At 39.4% G+C, this 19,718-nt stretch overlaps 1 protein-coding gene across 3 annotated transcripts in view; it reads left to right on the top strand.

Annotated features, from left to right (window-relative positions):
• The window catches only part of LOC127677203 (cytochrome P450 2C42-like), a 60,352-nt gene extending 40,970 nt beyond the window's left edge, over window positions 1-19,382 (top strand). For all 3 annotated transcript variants that reach the window (XM_052172365.1, XM_052172367.1, XM_052172363.1), the window contains 3 exons: window positions 1,291-1,478; window positions 3,123-3,264; window positions 19,201-19,382. In XM_052172365.1, coding sequence (XP_052028325.1) covers window positions 1,291-1,478; window positions 3,123-3,264; window positions 19,201-19,382 — 512 coding nt within the window. The remainder of the gene's footprint in view (window positions 1-1,290; window positions 1,479-3,122; window positions 3,265-19,200) is intronic.
• The last annotated feature ends 336 nt before the right edge of the window (window positions 19,383-19,718 follow it).

Raw genomic sequence — 19,718 nt, 5'->3', positions numbered from 1 at the left:
CTGCCATGAGGCAGCCTTGGTTGTTAAGGTGAAAGCAGCTTTATTGTTCCCAATGGAACAAGGGCCGGAACAAGGGCCAGAACAAGGGCCGGAGATAACACTAGGGGAAGGGCGAAGGCTGCGGGCCATGAATGTGGGGAAGGGACATTATTCAACTACTTCACCTATTTACCTGTGTTTTCACCTATTTACCTGTGTATTTCTTTCAGTGTGTTATTGATATCCTCCTTAAAGGATTCTATTATCTTCATGAGATAGGATGTTAGGACAGATTCCTGATTTTCAGGTGTATTGTTGAATCAGGACTTCCTGTGGTGTTAGAAATGGATTCTGATGATGCTAATGTATTTTGACTTCTGTTTCTTATGGTATTGCGTTTGCCTTTGGCCTTCTGGATATCTCTGGTGTTAGTTGATCTGAGTGTCTGGAGTCTGCCTCTTTTGTCCCTGGGTTGCTTCATGAATCCTGGTAGGCCTCCTGGTAGGTTGGCTGTAGCAGAACACTTGTGGGGCCAACCAACTGGGGCTCTTCACTAGGGCAGAGAAGCTGCTGATCTGTTGCCCTGGCTGCAGTAGATCTTCTGGGAGGCCTTCAGCCTGTTGTGACTTCAGTGGAGCATCCAAACTGTTGTCCAAGGGCTCTGCATACAGCTGATCCTCAACTGCTCTGAGTGTAGTGGATCCTCAACTGCTCTGAGTGCATCAGGTTCTTAACTGCCCTGAGTGTAGCATGTCCTCTCAGATGGGTCAAGATATGGTGTCTTCACAGGGTAGACCAGCTAGGAATGCCCCAGTAGAAAGGAATGGATGGAAACAGTATAAGGGATACAAGGGGAGTGGTATTCGGGATGGCGGGGGTTTTGGTTTGTGATGAGTACTGAGTCTACCAGGCTGCCAGTAGCAACTCTGGGACTCTGGAGTCCGGGTGGGGGTGGGGTTCTTACCAACTGTTTGAGTGTAGGGGATCCTATAGCATGGGTCATGATTTGGAGCCTTCACTGGAGCAAGCTAACTAATAGTCTTCCCCAGGAGAAAGGAAATGGCAGAAAGGCCTTAATATTCTTAATATTTGAAGTCAATACTGATATTGATTTTAAAGTATGCTAATGTATATATATTGAGACACCTAATATATAGTATATTAGTATTTATATTATACCTGTCACTTCATTAGCATATATTATGCTTTCAAAATATGGACAGGCATCTTTATCTTGCTACAAGTAACCCTGAGTTGTAACCAGTGTGCCATTTCTTTTTATTTCTGTCATTTTTCACTGTGTTGAAACAGCCAAAGTCCAGGAAGAGATTGACCATGTGATTGGTAGACACAGGAGCCCCTGCATGCGAGACAGGAATAACATGCCCTACACTGAAGCTGTGTTACATGAGATCCAGAGATATATTGATCTCCTTCCCACTAGCCTTCCCCATGCAGTGACCTGTGACATGAAATTCAGAGATTATCTCATTCCCAAGGTAAGCTTCTTTCTTCTACACTGTGCCATAATGCTCTTGATCTCAAATGAGTGAGGAAAATTACATTATTGACCAAAGATATTGGCTCTTGCAATTTCAGATTACCAATGTTAAAGAGAAAGTTATAAAAACCATTCAGGGAATTTAGGAGATTAAGCCAACTAAACCACAGATAATATATTCGAAGTCAGACTGTATTAGAATTAAGAATTTACCAAGTTGTTGATTGCAATTTTCTGTCCCCACAATATAAAAAAATACAAACATTTTTAATAGGGAGCCTAGATAAACTTTATGCTATTTCCAGAAGAGCTTATACATTTTTAGATTAAGTCTTAGTTTATGGCACTTTAGGCCTTTCAAATTTTCTCTTGGCTGTTTGTAGCTTCAAATAAAATTTAAAGTTCAGATTGTCAGTCTTTGAAAAGACTCTTCTAGGATTTAATCAGAATTCTAAGAAGTATAAAGGTACTGTAGGCCTTTTAAATTTTCTTTTGGCTGTTTGTAGTTTCAAATAAAATTTAAAGTTCAGATTGTCAGTCTTTGGAAAGACACTTCTAGGACTTAATCAGAATTCTAAGAAGTATAAAGGCCTTTCAGATTTTCTTTTGGTTGTTTGTAGTTTCAAATAAAATTTAAAGTACAGATTGTCAGTCTTTGAAAAGACTCTTCTAGGATTTAATCAGAGTTCTAAGAAGTATAAAGGTACTTTTAGAATAATTCATATATTGACCTATTAAATATTCCAGTTCATATAATTATGTCCTCTGTTTCCAGGCTGGTTTGTGTGTCATTGTCCTCTAATAGTTTGTTCCCAGTTATAACTTTGGCAGAAAAATGGACAAAGGAGATCCTACAGGGCTCACATGTTGTAAGGCAGGCTAGAAAATGTTAAGTATGCTGTTAGTGGATATGCCTATTTCTTGTCTTTAAGTGACATTCAAATCTCTCCATTCTAGATGTTCTGCTCTTTTCATAATTAATAAAAACTATGTTATGGCTCATTGACACCTTGTGACTATCCCATTTTTGTGAGTCATCTGACCAGTTTTGCAGTTTCAGTGTTTATATTCAAGTAAACTGATTACCTTGACTGGAATTCTTAGAAAATCAGGACATTTCTAAGTCAGTCATCTGTTTGTTTTTTTTCCCAGTTGTCCTAACTGTGAAAAGACCTCATATATATTTTAAAATTAAAGCAAATAAATTGTGTGGCAGGGAAAACTTTGAATAATTTGTCGTTTGCCATGTTATTTCACAAAACATTGTTAATTTTATCAGACATTATTAATGCAACATTGCTATGAATAGATACTTCTAATTTTTCACACAAACTTTACATTTGAAGACATATTTCAAGTATTCAAGATGCAATAATAATAGTTGTGAAGCAGAGACATGGGGGGTGATGCATAACAGTATTAAGCTTGTTGATAACAGAATATCCCATTACTTTATTGGAGGATTTCTGCCTCTGGACCATTTCTAACCCATCCCTGTGTATTACATGATCCGTCTGTCTAGCTATGTCCAGCCCTTGTTTGGACATGATTTCTTCATAAGCTTTGATTACATCATGCACATTGTTTCTCTTACTTTTAAAACCTTTATATAACATGATTTGTCTGTTCTTCTTCTTTCTAGGGTACCACTGTCATAGCATCACTGACTTCTGTGCTATATGATGATAAAGAATTCCCCAACCCAGAGAGGTTTGATCCTAACCACTTTCTGGATGAGAGTGGCAAGTTTAAGAAAAGTGACTATTTTTTCCCTTTCTCAACAGGTAAGCAAAATTATTTCCTGGTCTTTTGAATCTTATAATATTTCTACCCCCTCTTGTGCAATGCTGTCTGAGCTTTAGCTGCAGTATTGTGTAGTGGATGTGTCTGCTGGGGATAAGTACCCAATGCTCAATTGCTCTTTGCATTTTAATCAGTTATGTTTTTTTTTAAATAGGGGTTGTTCTTTGTTGCAAAGACAAATTTCTTTGATGAATAAGAGCCAGATACTTGTCTGCAAATATAGATAAGTAGAACTATGACCTCACTATCTGAGAGAAGTTGAGTAGGCTTCCAGGACCAGGCAACATTTTCCTCCTGTTGAGGGGGCTTTAAGCCAATTTAGACAGGTACTGTTTATGAACACAATGTGTGTGTCACTATTGAAAATATACTTTGGGTCACTTAGGTAGACTATCATATCATCTGCAAATAATGATAGTTTGACTTCTTCCTTTCTAGTTTGTATCCCTTTGACCTCCTTATGTTGTCTAATTGCCCGAGCTAGTACCTCAAGTACAATATTGAAAAGATAAGGAGAAAGGGGGCAGCCCTGTCTAGTTCCTGATTTTAGTGGGATTGCTTCAAGTTTCTCTCCATTTAGTTTGATACTGGCTACCGGTTTGCTGTATATTGCTTTTACTATGTTTAGGTATGGGCCTTGAATTCCTGTTCTCTCCAAGACTTTAAGCATGAAAGGATGCTGAATTTTGTCAAATGCTTTTTCAGCATCCAATGAAATGACCATGTGGTTTTTTTCTTTGAGTTTGTTTATGTAGTGGATTGCATTGATGGATTTCCGTATATTGAAGCAACCCTGCATCCCTGGGATAAAGCCTACTTGATCATGGTGGATGATCGTTTTGATGTGTTCTTGGATTCGGTTGGCAAGAATTTTATTGAGTATTTTTGCATCGATGTTCATAAGGGGAATTGGTCTGAAGTTCTCTTTCTTTGTTGGATCTTTGTGTGGTTTTGGTATCAGCATAATTGTGGCTTCGTAGAAGGAATTGGGTAGTGTTCCTTCTGTTTCTATTTTGTGGAATAGTTTGAAGAGTATTGGTGTTAGGTCTTCTTTGAAGGTCTGATAGAGTTCTGCACTGAAACCATCTGGTTCTGTGCTTTTTTTGGTTGAAAGACTTTCTATGGCCCCTTCTATTTCTTTAGGGGTTATGGGACTGTTTAGGTGTCATTAGGGAAATGCAAATCAAAACAACCCTGAGATTTCACCTTACACCAGTCAGAATGGCTAAGATTAAAAATTCAGGAGACAGTAGATGTTGGCGAGGATGTGGAGAAAGAGAAACACTCCTCCACTGCTGGTGGGGTTGCAAATTGGTACAACCACTCTGGAAATCAGTCTGGTGGTTCCTCCGAAAACTGGGCACCTCACTTCCAGAAGATCCTGCTATACCACTCCTGGGCATATACCCAGAAGATTCCCCAGCATGTAATAAGGATACATGTTCCACTATATTCATAGCAGCCCTATTTATAATTGCCAGAAGCTGGAAAGAACCCAGGTATCCCTCAACAGAAGAGTGGATGCAAAAAATGTGGTATATCTACACAATGGAGTACTATTCAGCCATTAGAAACAATGAATTCATGAAATTCTTTGGCAAATGGATGGAGCTGGAGAACATCATACTAAGTGAGGTAACCCAGACTCAAAAGATGAATCATGGTATGCACTCACTAATAAGGTGGATATTAACCTAGAAAACTGGAATACCCAAAACATAATCCACACATCAAATGAGGTACAAGAAGACCGGAGGAGTGGCCCCTTGTTCTGGAAAGACTCAGTGTAGCAGTAGGGCAAAACCAGAACAGGGAAGTGGGAATGGGTTTGGGTGGGAAAACAGGGGGAGGGAAGGGGGCTGATGAGACTTTCGGGGAGTGGGGTTAAGGGGAAATCATTTGAAATGTAAATAAAAATATATCGAATAAAAAATTACATTAAAAAAAAGAAAATATACTTGTGGATATAATGACATGCTTCATGTAGAAATATTGGCTGCTTCCTTCCTATATGAAATTGTGTCTCCTAGAAATGACAGGGAAACTTGACCCATGATATCTCAGCAATACTGCTACCTAAACAAGAGACTGAGCATGTACAGCTCCAATAGGTATGCTAACATGAAACAGGGAAATCTCAATGAGGCTCCATCCCTAAACAAAGAACTATAGACAACTAAAGAATGCTGAGTGGCAAAAAAAGCTTTGTCTCCATTGATAAGCCTCCTAATTGATTTATAACACTAACTGGTTAACTTTTAAATCATATGCATACAAGTAATACTAATGCAGTCAGCATGGTATATTTTTTATGTCTCTCTATATATGTTACATTTATATGTTACAAAAAACACAGAAAAAGAGGCCATGATTGAGGAGTAAGCAGGATACAGAAAAGTTTACAGAAAATTATGGGAATGAGTAAATTTTGTAATTACATTCCTATGTTTGAATTTCAAACAAAATATTTTCCAGGTAGCAGAGTAACTTGTATATCTCCCTTGAAACTTACGTGTTTTTTTCTTTTGGGATAGTAGATTAGATTTGATTTGATTATTATTCCCAATGGTCCATGCACTTTCTCTGAGACAAAATGTATCTTCAGATCCACATCAATAGCATGTTAGAATGCTAATCCATCATTTCCAAACTCAACAACCTAGATCATAGTGTGGTTGTATTGTATGTCTAGATATATCACTGAGCTATTTTAGAAGTTTTCCTAGACATTAGGAAACCTTGCACTCTGTGAGGAAGGCAGCCAGTTCTCATGATAGCCCCACACCTCTGTAGCAGTTTTCTGGTACAAGTTACTTTTTCTGTTCTTATGGTACAAATACTGGTTTAAGAAGTACCTTTAGAGTTTATTTTTGGCTCAAGGTTTTGAGGGAGAATAGTCTATAATGGAGGGAGAGGCATGACACAGAAGCCCTAGTTTTGGTAAAGAAGTAATGGTTCCCTAGCAACTGCACACTGCCTGCAGCTGGAACTGCAGAAGGGATGATGTCAGCCCCTGTTACTTGGTGGGACACTTGAGAAACCAGCAATATGTGGCTCTAGAGTCTCTTGAAAGATTTACCTCATATTTTGGTTGAACATAAAACAGATGTCAGGCTGGAAGCTAGAGAGACTATAAACCTTCAAGACATCTTCAGTGACCGAGTTTCCATCCTAAGCTTCCACCTACTAAAGTTTTCCACAACATTATAAAACAGCACTGCAAATTGTGGACTATATATTTAATGAAATTCATGAGCCAACATAGGACATATTGTATTTAGTACACGTTACAGGCTAAGCAACTGTCTCTGGTGACCACTGCCTGTACAGTTATAGGTATGGACTCTATCCGTGGTGATTCAGTTTGTAATGATGTCAGGTTTTCTATTCCCCAGAGCAGTTTGATTTTTACAGTTTTTTCATTCTTTGTTTCTTTGTTTCTTTGTTTCTTTGTTTCTTTGTTTCTTTCTTTCTTTCTTTCTTTCTTTCTTCCTTCCTTCCTTCCTTCCTTCCTTCCTTCCTTCCTTCCTTCCTTCCTTCCTTCCTTCCTTCCTTTCTTTCTTTCTTTCTTTCTTTCTTTCTTTCTTTCTTTCTTTCTTTCTTTCTTTCTTTCTTTCTTTCTTTCTTTCTTTCTTTCTTTCTTCCTTCCTTCCTTCCTTCCTTCCTTCCTTCCTTCCTTCCTTTCCTTCCTTCCTTCCTTCCTTTCTTTCTTTCTTTCTTTCTTTTCTTTCTTTCTTTTTTCTTTCTTTCTTTTTGTATATTTTTAATATTTTTATTTTCTATATTCTTTGTTTACATTCCAACCTTTCCCGGATCCCCCCTCCCCATATGTCCCATAAACCTTCTTCACTCCATCCCTTCTCCAATCACCTCCCTCCTCTTTCTCTGTCCTTATATTCCCCTCCAATGCTAGATCAATCCTTTCCAGGATCAGGACCCCCTCCATACTTCTTCATGGGAGTCATTTGTTATGTGATTTGTGCCTTAGGTATTCAGGGCTTCTGGGCTAATTAATATCCACTTATCAGAGATTGCATTCCATGTGTATTCTTTTGTGATTGGGTTACCTCACTTAGGATGATATTTTCCAGATCAAACCATTTGCCTAAAAATTTTGTGAATTCATTGTTTCTAATTGCTGAGTAGTGTTCCATTGTGTAAATATACCTCATTTTCTGTATCCATTCCTCCTTTGAGGGGCATCTGGGTTCTTTCTAGCTTCTGGCTATTATAAATAAGGCTGCTATGAACATAATGGAGCATGTGTATTTATTGCATGCCAGGGAATCCTTTGGGTATATGCCCAGGAGAGGTATAGTAGGGTCCTCCAGAAGTGTCATGTCTAGTTTTCTGAGGAACCTCCAGACTGATTTCCAAAGTGGTTGTACCATCTTACAGCCCCACCAGCAGTGGAGGAGTGTTCCTCTTTCTCTACATCCTTGCCAACACCTGCTGTCTCCTGAGTTTTTGACCTTAGCCATTCTGACTGGTGTAAGGAGAAATCTCAGGGTTGTTTTGATTTGCATTTCCCTAATGACTAAGGATGTTGATTTGCTTTATTTATACTTCAGATGGTATCCACATTCTGAATTACCCCTTGAAAATCCCCTATCCCATCCTCCCTTCTTCTGCTCACCCCTGCCCCCCAATTTCGTGATTTGCCTTCCCCTATTCTGGAGAATTGAGCCTTCACAGCACCCATGGTCTCTCACTGATGTCTGAAATGGCCATCTTCTGCTACATATCTTCTGCTAGAGCCATGGGTCCCTTCATGTGTACTCTTTGGTTGGTGGATTAGTCCCTGGGAGCTCTGTGTGTACTGGTTGGTACATATTAATGTTCCCCCTTCAGGGCTGCAAACGTCTTCAGCTTTTTTGATCCTTTCTCTAGCTGCTCCATTAGGGACTGTATTAGTCTGGGTTCTCTCGAATCACAGAACATATTGGCAGTCTCTATATAGTTAGGGAATTTGTCAATGACTTACAGTCTGTAGTCCAGCTCCCCAACAATGGTCAGCAGCAGCTGTGGATGTAGGTCCAAGAATCTAGCAGTTGTTCTGTCCCACGAGACAAGCAGGCAAGGAAGAGTAAGTCAGTTTTCCTTTTTCCAATGTCCTTATATAGGTCTCCAGCAGAGGGTGTGGCCCAGATTAAAGGCGTGTACCACCAGGCCTTTAATCCCAGATGATCTTGAACTCAGGGATCTCCTTGTCTTAATCTTCTAGAATTCATAGCCACTATGCTTCAAGATCTCCATGCCAAGATCCAGGTCAGAAACTTATATCTCTGAGCCTCCAGATTAGGATCATAGGTGAGCCTTCCAATTCTAGATTGTAGTTCATTCCAGATATAGTTAGGTTGACAACCAGGAATAGCCACTACAGGGACCCTATGTTCATTCCATTGGTTGGCTGTGAGCCACGAGAATTTTAATCCACTTTCCAATAAGTATCATAGTATCCACACTTTAGTGTTCCTTCCTCATGGGCTTCATGTGGTCTGTGAGTTGTATCTTGGGTGTTCTGAGCTTTTGGGTTAATATCACTTACCAGAGATTACATACCGTGTGTGTTCTTTTGTGATTGGGTTAACTCACTCAGGATGATATTTTCTTTTTCTTTTTTTCTTTTTTCTTTTTTTCTTTGACATATTCTTTATTACATTTCAAATGATTTTCCCTTTCCTGGATCCCCCCTCTCTGAAAGTCCCATAAGCCCTCTTCTCTCCCTCTGTTCCCCAATCAACCTCTTCACACTTCCCTGTCCTGCTATTCCCCTACACTGCTGCATTGAGCCTTTCCAGGACCAGGGACCTCTCCTACCTTCTTATTGGGCATCATTTGGTGTGAATTGTTTCTTGGGTGTTCTGAACTTACTTGGTATGCACTCACTAATAAGGATGATGTCTTCTAGCTCCATCCATTTTCCTAAGAATTGCATGAATTCATTGTTTTTAATAGGTGAGTTGTACTCCGTTGTGTAAATAAACCACATTTTCTGTATCCATTCTTCTGTTGAGGGACATCTGGGATCTTTCCAGCTTCTGGCTATTATAAATAAGGCTGCTGTGAATATAGTGGAACACTTGTCCTTATTACATGTTTGAGCATCTTCTGGGTATATGCCCAAGAGTGGTATAGCTGGGTCCTCTGGTAGTGCAGTCTAATTTTCTGAGGAATTGCCAAACTGAGTAGTTTTACCAGCTTGCAATCCCATAAGCAATGGAGGAGTGTTCCTCTTTCTTCACATCCTCTTTAGCATTTTCTGGTCCCTGAGTTTTTGATCCTGGCCATTCTGACTTGTGTGATGTGGAATCTCAGGGTTGTTTTGATTTGCATTTCCTGATGATTAAGGATGTTGAACACTTCTTTAGGTGTTTCTCAGCCATCCAGTGTTCCTCAGTTGAGCATTCTTTGTTCAGCTCTGTAACCCATTTTTAATAGGGTTATTTGGTTTTCTGGAGTCTACATTCTTGAGTTCTTTGTACATATTAGATATTAGCCCTCTATTGGATGTAGGATTGGCAAATATCTTTCCCCATCTGTTGGTTGCCATTTTGTCCTATTGACAGTGTCCTTTGCCTTACAGAAGGTTTGCAATTTTATGAGGTCCCATTTGTTAGTTTTTGATCTTAGAGCATAAGCTATTGACATTCTATTTAGGAAAATATCCCCTGTGCCCATGTACTCCGGGTTCTTCCCCACTTTTATTCTATTAGAGTCAGTGTATCCAGTTTTATGTGGAGGTCCTTTATCCACTTGCCCTTGAGCTTTGTACAGGGAGATAAGAATGGATCAATTTTTATCCTTCTACATGTAGACTGGCAGTTGACCCAGTACTATTTGTGGGGGTCTTTTTTCCACTGGATGATTTTATCTCCTTTGTCAAAGAGCAAGTGATCAAAGGTCTGTGGGTTCATTTCTGGGACTTCAGTTCTATTCAATTCAATTCAATCCATTGATCTTCCTGCCTGTCTCTGTACCGATATCATACAGGTTTTTTTTTATTTTATTATTATTTTTTTTTTTTATCACTATTGCTCTGTAGTAGAGCTTGAGGTCAGGGATGGTGATTTTGCCAGAAGTTTTTTCATTGTTGAGAATAGTTTTGCTATCCTGTTTTTTTTTTTTTTCTTTTTGATATTCCAGATAAATTTGGAAATTGCTCTTTCTAACTCTATGAAGAATTGATTTGGAATTTTGATGAGGATTGCATTGAATTTGTATATTGCTTTAGGCAAGATGGCCATTTTTACTCTATTAACGTTGCCAATCCAAGAGCATGGGAGATCTTTCCATCTTCTGAGATCTTCTTCAATTTCTTTCTTCAGAGACTTGAATTTCTTGTCATACAGATCTTTCACTTGCTTGAGTCACACCAAGGTATTTTATATTATTTGTGGCTATCATGAAGGGTGTCATTTCCCTAATTTCTTTCCCAGCCTCCTTATACTTTGAGTACTGGAAGGCCACTGATTTGAGTTTATTTTATATCCATCCACTTTGATGAAGTTGTTTATAGGTTTAGTAGTTCTCTGGTGGAGTTTTTTGAGTAGCTTAAGTATACTATCATATTATCTGTAAAAAGTGATATTTTGACTTCTTCCTTTCCAATTTGAATCCCTTTGACCTCCTTGTCTAATTGCTCTGGCTAGGACTTTGAGTACTATATTGAACAGGAAGGGAGAGAGTAGACAACCTTGTTTAGTCCCTGATTTCAGTGGGATTGCTTCAAATTTCTCTCCATTTAGTTTGATGTTGGCTACTGGTTTGCTGAATATGCTTTACTCTGTTTAAATATGGGCCTTGAATTCCTGATCTTTCCAAGACTTTTATCATGAAGAGGTGTTGGATTTTGTCAAATTCTTTCTTAGCATCTAATGAAATGATTATGTGTTTTTTCATTGAGTTTGTTTATGTAATGGATTACATTAATGGATTTCCATATGTTGAATCTCCCACATCCCAGAATGAAGCCTACTTGATCATGATGGATGATCATTTTTATATGTTCTTGGATTCAGTTGGCAAGAATTTTATTGAGTATTTTTGCATCAATATTCATAAGGGAAATTGGTCTAAAATTCTCTTTCTTTGTTTGGGCTTTGTGTGGTGTAGGTATCAGAGTAACTGTGGCTTCATAAAATGAGTTGGGTAGTTTTCCTTCTCTTTCTATTTTGTGGAATAGTTTGAAGAGTATTGGTGTTAAGTCTTCTTTGAAGATATGGTAGAACTCTGTATTGGACACTTCTGGACCTGGGCTTTTTTTGGGTGGGAGACTATTAATGACTGCTTCTATTTCTTTAGGTGTTTTGGGATTGTTTAGATTATTCATGTGATCCTGATTTAACTTTGTTACCTGGTATCTGTCTAGAAAATTGTCCATTTCCTCCAGATTTTCTACTTTTATTGAATATAGGCTTTTGTTGTAGAATTGATGATTTTTTGGATTTCCTCAGTATCTGTTGTTATGTTTCCCTTTTCATTTCTGATATTGCTGATTTGGATACTGTTTCTGTGCCCTCTGGTTAGTTTGGCTAAGAGTTTATCTATCTTGTTGGTTTTTCAAAGAACCAGCTCTTGATTTGGCTGGTTCTTTGTATAGTTCTTTGTGTTTCTACTTGGGTGATTTCAGTCCTGAGTTTGATTATTTTCTGTCATCTACTTCTCTTGGGTCTATTTAATTCTTTTTGTTCTAGAGCTGTCAGCTATACTGTTAAGCTGTTAGTGTATGTTCTTTCCAGTTTCGTTTTGGAGGTACTCAGAACTATGAGATTTCCTCTTAGCACTGTTTTCTTGGATTCCCATAAGTTTGGGTATGTTGTGCCTTTGTTTTCATTAAATTCTAAAAAGTCTTTAATTTCTGCCTTTATTTGATCCTTGACCAAGTTATTGTTGAGTAGAGAGTTGTTCATTTTCCTTGTGTATTTGGTCTTTGTGTTGTTTTTGTTGTTATTGAAGACCAGCCTTAGTCCGTGGTGATCTGATAGGGTGCATAGACTTATTTCAATCTTCTTAAATCTGATGAGATCTGTTTTGTGACTGAGTATTTGGTCAATTTTGGAAAAGGTACCATGAGGTGCTAAGAAGAAGGTATATTCTTTTGTTTTAGGATAAAATGTTCTGTAGATATCTCTCAAATCCATTTGGTTCATAACTTCTGATAGTTTCACTGTTTCTCTGTTTACTATAGCTTTTATTGATCTTTCCATTAATGAGAATGGGGGTGTTGAAGTCTCCCACTCTTATTGTGTGTGGTGTAACATGTGCTTTTAGGTTTATTAAAATTTCTTTTATCAATGTTGGTGCCCTTGTATTTGGAGAATATGTGCTCAGAATTGAGAGTTTATCCTGGTAGATATTTCCTTTGATGAGTATGAAGTGTCCTTCATTATCTTCTTTGTTTACTTTAGGTTGAAAGTTGATTTTATTCGATATTAGGATGGCTACACCAGCTTGTTTCTTGGGACCATTTGATTGGAAATTTTTTTCCCAGCCTTTTACTCTGAGGTAGTAAATGTCTTTATGCTTTAGATGGGTTTCCTGTACTCAGCAAAATGTTGTGTCCTGCTAATATATCCAGTCTGTTAGTCTATATCTTTTTTTTTTAATTTTTTTTTATTGAGTATCTTCTTTATTTACATTGCCAATGGTAAAACCTTTCCCAATTTCCCCCCTCCCAAAAGTCCCCTCCCCAACGATTCCATACCCCTTCTCCCACCTCTGCCTCCATTTATATGCCCCTCTACCCAACACATTCTCACCTGCCCCCCAACCCCCCCATCCGTTTCCCTTTTTGTGGCCTCTATTGAGACTTTTCCTGACCAAAGACCACTCCTCCCACTGATGCCCAACAAGGCATTCCTCTGCCAGATTTTTGGCTGGAACTATGTATACCCCTTAGTTGATGGTTCAGTCCCTGGGAGTCTTTGGGTGTCTGGTTGTCTGAAGTCATTGTTCTTCCCATGGGGCTATATACCCCTTCTGCTCCTCCAGACCACCCTCCAGATCCTCTGTTCGGGACTTCAAGCTCAGTCCAATAGTTGGTTGCTAGTTTCTGCCTCTGTATTTGTAAGGCTCTGGCAGGGCCTCTCTGGAGACAGCCATGACATGCTCCTTTTGGTACATGCTTCTCGTCGTAGTGTCGGGGTTTGGTGACTATTTATAGGATGAATCCCCAGGTAAGGTACTCGCTGGATGGCCTTTACTTCAGATGCTGCTCCACACATTGCCTCCCTTGTTGCTCCTGTGAGTATTGTGTTCCCTTTCTCAGAGGAACCAGAGCACCCTCACTTAAGTCCTCCTTCTTGAGTTTCCTGTGGTGGGTGAATTGTACCTTGTTTATTTTGAGCTTTTGGGCTAGCACCCACTTATTAGTGAGTGCATACCATGTGCGTTCTTTTGCTACTCGGTTACCTCACTCAGGATGACACTTTTTAGTTCCATCCATTTGCCAAAGAATTTCATGAATTCGTTGTTTTTAATAGCTGAATAGTACTCCATTGTGTATATATGCTACAGTTTCTGTATCCATTCCTCTGTTGAGGGACATCTGGGTTCTTTGCAGTTTCTGGCTATTATAAATAAGGCAGCTATAAACATAGTGGAGTATGTGTCCTTATTACATGTAGGAACACTTTCTGGGTATATGCCCAGGAATGGTATAGCTGGGTCCACAGGTAGTACTATGTCTAATTTTCTGAGGAATCGCCAAACTGATTTACAGAGTACTTTTTACCAGCTTGCAATCCCACCAACAATGGAGAAGTGTTCTTCTTTCTTCACATCCTCTCCAGGATCTGCTGTCCCCTGCATTTTTCATTTTAGCCATTCTGACTGGTATAAGGTGGAAACTCAATGTTGTTTTGATTTGCATTTCCCTAATAACTAAGGATGCTGAACATTTCTTTAGGTGCTTTAGAGCCATTTGAGTTTTCTCAGTTGAGAATTCCCTGTTTAGCGCTGTACCCCATTTTTAATAGGGTTATTTGATTCTCTGGAGACTAAGTTCTTGAGTTCTTTGTATACATTGGATATTAGCCCTCTATCAGATGTAGTAAAGATCTTTTCCCAATTTGTTGGTTGTTGTTTTGTCCTACTGACTATGTCCTTTGCCTTACAGAAGCTTTGCAGTTTTATGAGGTCCCATTTGTTGATTCTTGTTCTTAGAGCATAAGCCATTGGTGTTCTGTTCAGAAACTTTTCCCCTGTGCCCATGTGTTCAAGGTTTGTCCCCACTTTCTCCTCTATAAGCTTCAGTGTGTCTGATTTTATGTGTAGATCTTTGATCCACTTGGACTTGAGCTTTGTACAAGGAGATAAGAATGGGTCAATTTGCATTTTTCTGCATGCAGACCTCCTGTTGATCCAGCACCATTTGTTAAAAATGCTGTCTTTTTCCCACTGGAATTTTTAGCTCCTTTGTCAAATAGCAAGTGACCGTACATGTGTGGGTTCTTTTCAGGGTCTTCCATTCTATTTTGTTTATCTTCCTGCCTGTCTGCATACCAATACCAAACAGCTTTTATCACTATTGCTCTGTAGTAGAGCTTGAGGTCAGGGATGGTGATTCCCCCAGAATATCTTTTGTTGTAAAGAACAGTTTTTGCTATCCTGGGTTTTTTGCTATCCAGATGAATTTGAGAATTGCTCTTTCTAGATCTATGAAGAATTGATTTGGGATTTTGATGGGAATTGTATTGAAGCTGTAGATTGCTTTCAGCAAGATGGCCATTTTTGCTATATTGATCCTGTCAATCCATGAACATGGGAGATCTTTCCATCTTCTGAGACTTTCTTTGATTTCTTTCTTCAGAGGTTTAAAGTTCTTGTCATATAGACCCTTCACTTGCTTTGTCAGGGTCACACCTAGGTATGAAATATTATTTGGGACTATTGTGAAGGATGTCATTTCCCTAATTTTTTCTCATCTTGTTTATCCTTTGAGTAGAGGAAGGCTACTGATTTGCTTGAGTTAATTTTATATCCAGCCACTTTGGTGAAGTTGTTTATCAGATTTAGGAGTTTAGGCAAGGGGCGGCGACGGGGGAGGAGGGAGAGGTAGAAGGGACAGAAGGGGATAGGTGAACTAATACCCTGCTCCTGTCAGTTCTCTAGAGAGTATCAGGAAGTGGTGTCCTCTCCTTGCCAGATGTGGTGCAGGTATCCTACATCCGAAGGCAAGGGGTGGTGACAGGGGAGGAGGGAGGGGTAGAAGGGGTGGAAGGGGATAGGAGAACTGGAGGTTGCTGGGTAGTGAGTCCCTTAGCAGAGGGGCTTCGTGGCTCTGTGTTGGGTGGTGATGCTTATCTAATACCCTGCGCCCATTGATTCTCTAGAGAGTATCAGGAAGTGATGTCCTCTCTGTGCCAGATGTGGTGTAGGTCTCAGTCTATATCTTTTTATTGGAGAATTGATTCTATTGCTATTAAGAGATATTAAGGAGAAGTGATAGTTGCTTCCTGTTATTTTTGTTATTAAAGGTGGAGTTTTTGTTTCGTAGCTCTCTTCTTTTTGGTTTGTTAAAGAAAATTAATTTCTTGCCTTTTCTATGGTTTAGTTTCCCTCCTTTTTGTTGGTGTTTTCCATTTGTTATCCTTTGAAGGGCTGGATTTGTGGAAAGATATTGTGTAAATTTGTTTTTGTCATGGAATACCTTGGTTTCTCCATCTAAGATAATTGAGAGATTTACTGAGTATAGTAGCCTGGGTTGGCTGCCATTTGTGTTCTCTTAGTGTCTGTATGACATCTTCCCAGGATCTTCTGGCTTTCATAGTCTCTGGTGAGAAGTCTGGTGTAATTCTGATAGGTCTACCTTTATATGTTACTTGACCTTTTCCCCTTACTGCTTTTAATATTCTTTCTTTCCTTCGTGCATTTTGTGTTTTACTTATTATGTGATGGGATGAATTTCTTTTCTGGTCAAATCTATTCAGAGTTCTTTAGGCTTCTTGTACATTCATAGACATCTTTTTCTTTAGGTTATGGAAGTTTTCTTCTATAATTTTGTTGAAGACATTTACTGGCCTTTTTAATTTCGAACTCTTTACTCTCCTCTATACTTAAAATCCTTAGGTTTGGTCTTCTCATTTTGTCCTGTATTTCCTGGATGCTTTGGGTCAGGAGCTTTTTGCATTTTGTATTTGTCATGGACAGTCCCAGCTGGGAAGACTTAGATCTGAGGGGGACCTTTTGGATATCAGGAAAAGGCACAGGTTCGGCTGAGATGACAGACAAAACAATGCACAGAGAGGCAGTTTGAATCTGAATGTATTTAGGAGCTCAATTGCAAGGATTTTTATACAGGAAGAGTTGGGATTACCATTTCAAAAGATGTATTCAGTAAAGCAGGCACAATTATCATAACCATTTGGTATAAGAAAATTCAAAATCAATCAGGTGCAATGTTTCTTATTTAACAGATACAGAGGATCAATTTACAGATGCCATCAAACTTCCTAATTAGAATACAGAGTCACTTATAGTTTATAGTAAACCTTCAAAGAGTTTGAAGTTTCTTATACCCCCTGGGTCTTAACAAGTTTTTGTGAGAAATCCCTATCTAACATTTAGCTTCTACCTTGTAAAAAATTTCCTGACTTAATCAATGCTTTCCATACCAGAGCTATCCTCATCCACATATGCATAGCCATATAAACCTGCATGTGGTTGGAAGGTTGTAATTATGCAAATGACTATGAGGCAAAGTGTTACAATTCCTAAAAGGGAGCTTGTGGTCAGTGAGTCAACTTCAAAGAACAGATTATCAGTCGGGCCCTTAGGAATCCCAGTGAAGAGAGAAAAGGAGGAAGTCCAGAGCAAACTGCTTCTTGAGAACTACTTGCCCAGAATTTTCTGGCTAGTGACTTACTTCAAGATGAATTCTTTTACATCTTATTTTGTTTGGTTTTTCTTAGTCCCGCCACTAAGAAGGAAGAGAGTCTAGGAAATTTGCAAGTGAGATTTTTGGCTTCTGAATAGGGTGTTCCAGAGAGCCCCAGGAGGCATTTCTCACCTCAGTCTGTAAAATTTTAACTTACAGAGTTTACTGGGGCCGCTGCGGCAGTATTTTCTTTGACTGTTGTGTCAATGCCTTCTATATCTTCTGCATCTGAGATTCTCTCTTCTATTTTAGATAATCTGTTGTTGATGCTTTCATCCATGACTGCTGACTTCTTTCCTAGGTTTTCTATTTCCAGGGTTTTTTCCCTTTGTGATTTCTTTATTGTTTCTACCTCTTTTTCTAGATCATGCATGGTTTTGTTCAATTCCTTCACCTGTTTTGCTGTGCTTTCCTGTAATCTTTAAGGGCGTCTACCTGTTTACCCGTGTTCTCCTGTGTTGGGGTTTTGTCTAAGCTCCACCCCACAGCTACCTGGCAATAGCCAGGCATGCCCCGCCCCAGAGATCTGGCCCACTATAAGAGGGGCTACTAGCCCCTCCTCTCTCTCTTTGCTCTCCGCTCTCCCACATACTCTCACCTCTCTGCCCCTGGGGCTCTTCCCCCCCTCCACGTGGTCATGGCCGGCCTCCACACTCTCTCCCTCCACTCTCTCCTCTCTCCCCCCCTCTCTCTCTCTTCTCTCTCTCTCTCTCTCTCTCTCTCTCTCTCTCTCTCTCTCTCTACCACTAACTCCCATCACCTATTCTGAATAAACTCTATTCTATACCATGTCTGTGTGTGTGGTCCCTCAGGGGCAGAGGTGCCCAGGCAAGGGCCCGCCTGGACACCTTCCCCCACGCCGCCTAGCCACACTCACCTAACCTCCTATATTACCCCCTTTAAGCCTCATCATCCTGCTAAATCCTTCATCCTGTATTTCTTTAAGGAAGTTATTTATGTCCTTCTTGAAGCCCTCTATCTACATCTTGAGCTGTGATTTTACATCCAAATATTGCTTTTCCAGTGTGTTGGGGTATCCAGGACTTGCTGTTGTGGGAGAATTGGGTTCAGATGGTACCCTGTTGCCTTGATTTCTATTGCTAACATTCCTACATTTGCCTTTTGCCATTTGGTTGTCTCTGGTTTCAGTTGGTTCTGCTTTCTCTGGCTGGTGCTTGTCCCCCCTGTGTGCCTACAAGCCTGTCTCAGCACCCCTGGGTGACTGGCTTTCTTTTGGCACAGAGTACTCTGGCACTGCCCAGCTCCTGGATGCAGGTGGGGCTGTGGAGGACATTGTCCCAGCTGATCTGGCACTCAGGTGTGCCCAGTGCTCCTGGCTATACCTGCCCACTCAGTCGCAGGAGCAAAAATGGCCTGATTTTTACAGTTTAGGAATATCTTCAAAATGGCTGCTAGCCATAGTACTCTGAGTATTTGCTAAGAGATACATTAAGGTTTTATTTAAAGCTCCCTGCTTGGGAAAGGTTATTGTTATCTGTTTACTTAAACTTTTTTTTTTTTTTTTTTGGTTTGGTTGTAGCCTTCTGTCCATGTTGCCCCATTTTCTTTTTTCCCTTTCCCATCTTTTGATGGTAGTCTCTCACATTATCCTGGTCTTTTTTTTCTATAGCATGGTATGCTGCCTCTTCTGCTGTCTTCTTCATATTCTCTGGATTATACCCTCTCTCCTTTTGTGCTCCATTGTATACCAGGATTGACCAGGGCTACTCACCTCCATGAGCAGTTAAATAAGTGTTTGTTTTCATCATATGGATGGGAAGTCCAGTGTTCAGTGCTGCTGTTTTACCCTCCATAGCTTTTTATACAACTACTATAATATTGTGTTTTCTAGAATTAGTCATGGAGAAAATATGTTGATCATTTTTACATTTATCCACCCAAATGACCATCTATCCATCTATCCAATCATATCAAAGAGTGACAAAGATTCTCTTTTAGTATAGTTGCAGTTGCAAGCACAATCCTTATCCCAGTCAAACATTAAGAGTTAATTACATTCTGTGTTTTTTGTTTGCAGGAAAACGAATTTGTGTGGGAGAGGGTCTGGCTCGAGCAGAATTATTTTTATTCCTGACAACCATTTTACAGAACTTTAATTTGAGATCTCCAGTCGATCTGAAAGACCTTGATATCACTCCAGTTGCCAATGGATTTGTTTCTGTGCCACCCAAGTTCCAGATATGCTTCATTCCCATCTAAATAGATTTCCCCCTTAAAGCCCTTTCCTTGAGGGTATAGGCATGTCTCTTTGACCCTACTACCCAAGTTTTGGTATTCCATATATATGCCTTCATAATTCGATCTATGTCTTTATTCATAAGGCAAGTAGTAATACATTAAAATAATGTCCCAAGATATTTCTTCAAAAAATTCATACAAGGAAATCATGACATCTCTGAATTTCTGTCTCTTGAAGATACAGGAAATGCTTATCTTCTATTTGAGGCAAATTTTATGGACTCTGCAAACCAAGTCTGCAGTTCTCTATGCTGTGCAATGATTTATTAACTTCAGTTCTTATCTGATGGTGAATTG

This window comes from Apodemus sylvaticus, chromosome 1, assembly GCF_947179515.1.
Source record: "Apodemus sylvaticus chromosome 1, mApoSyl1.1, whole genome shotgun sequence".
NCBI lineage: Eukaryota > Metazoa > Chordata > Mammalia > Rodentia > Muridae > Apodemus > Apodemus sylvaticus.
This window is presented reverse-complemented; position numbering and strand designations above follow the sequence as displayed.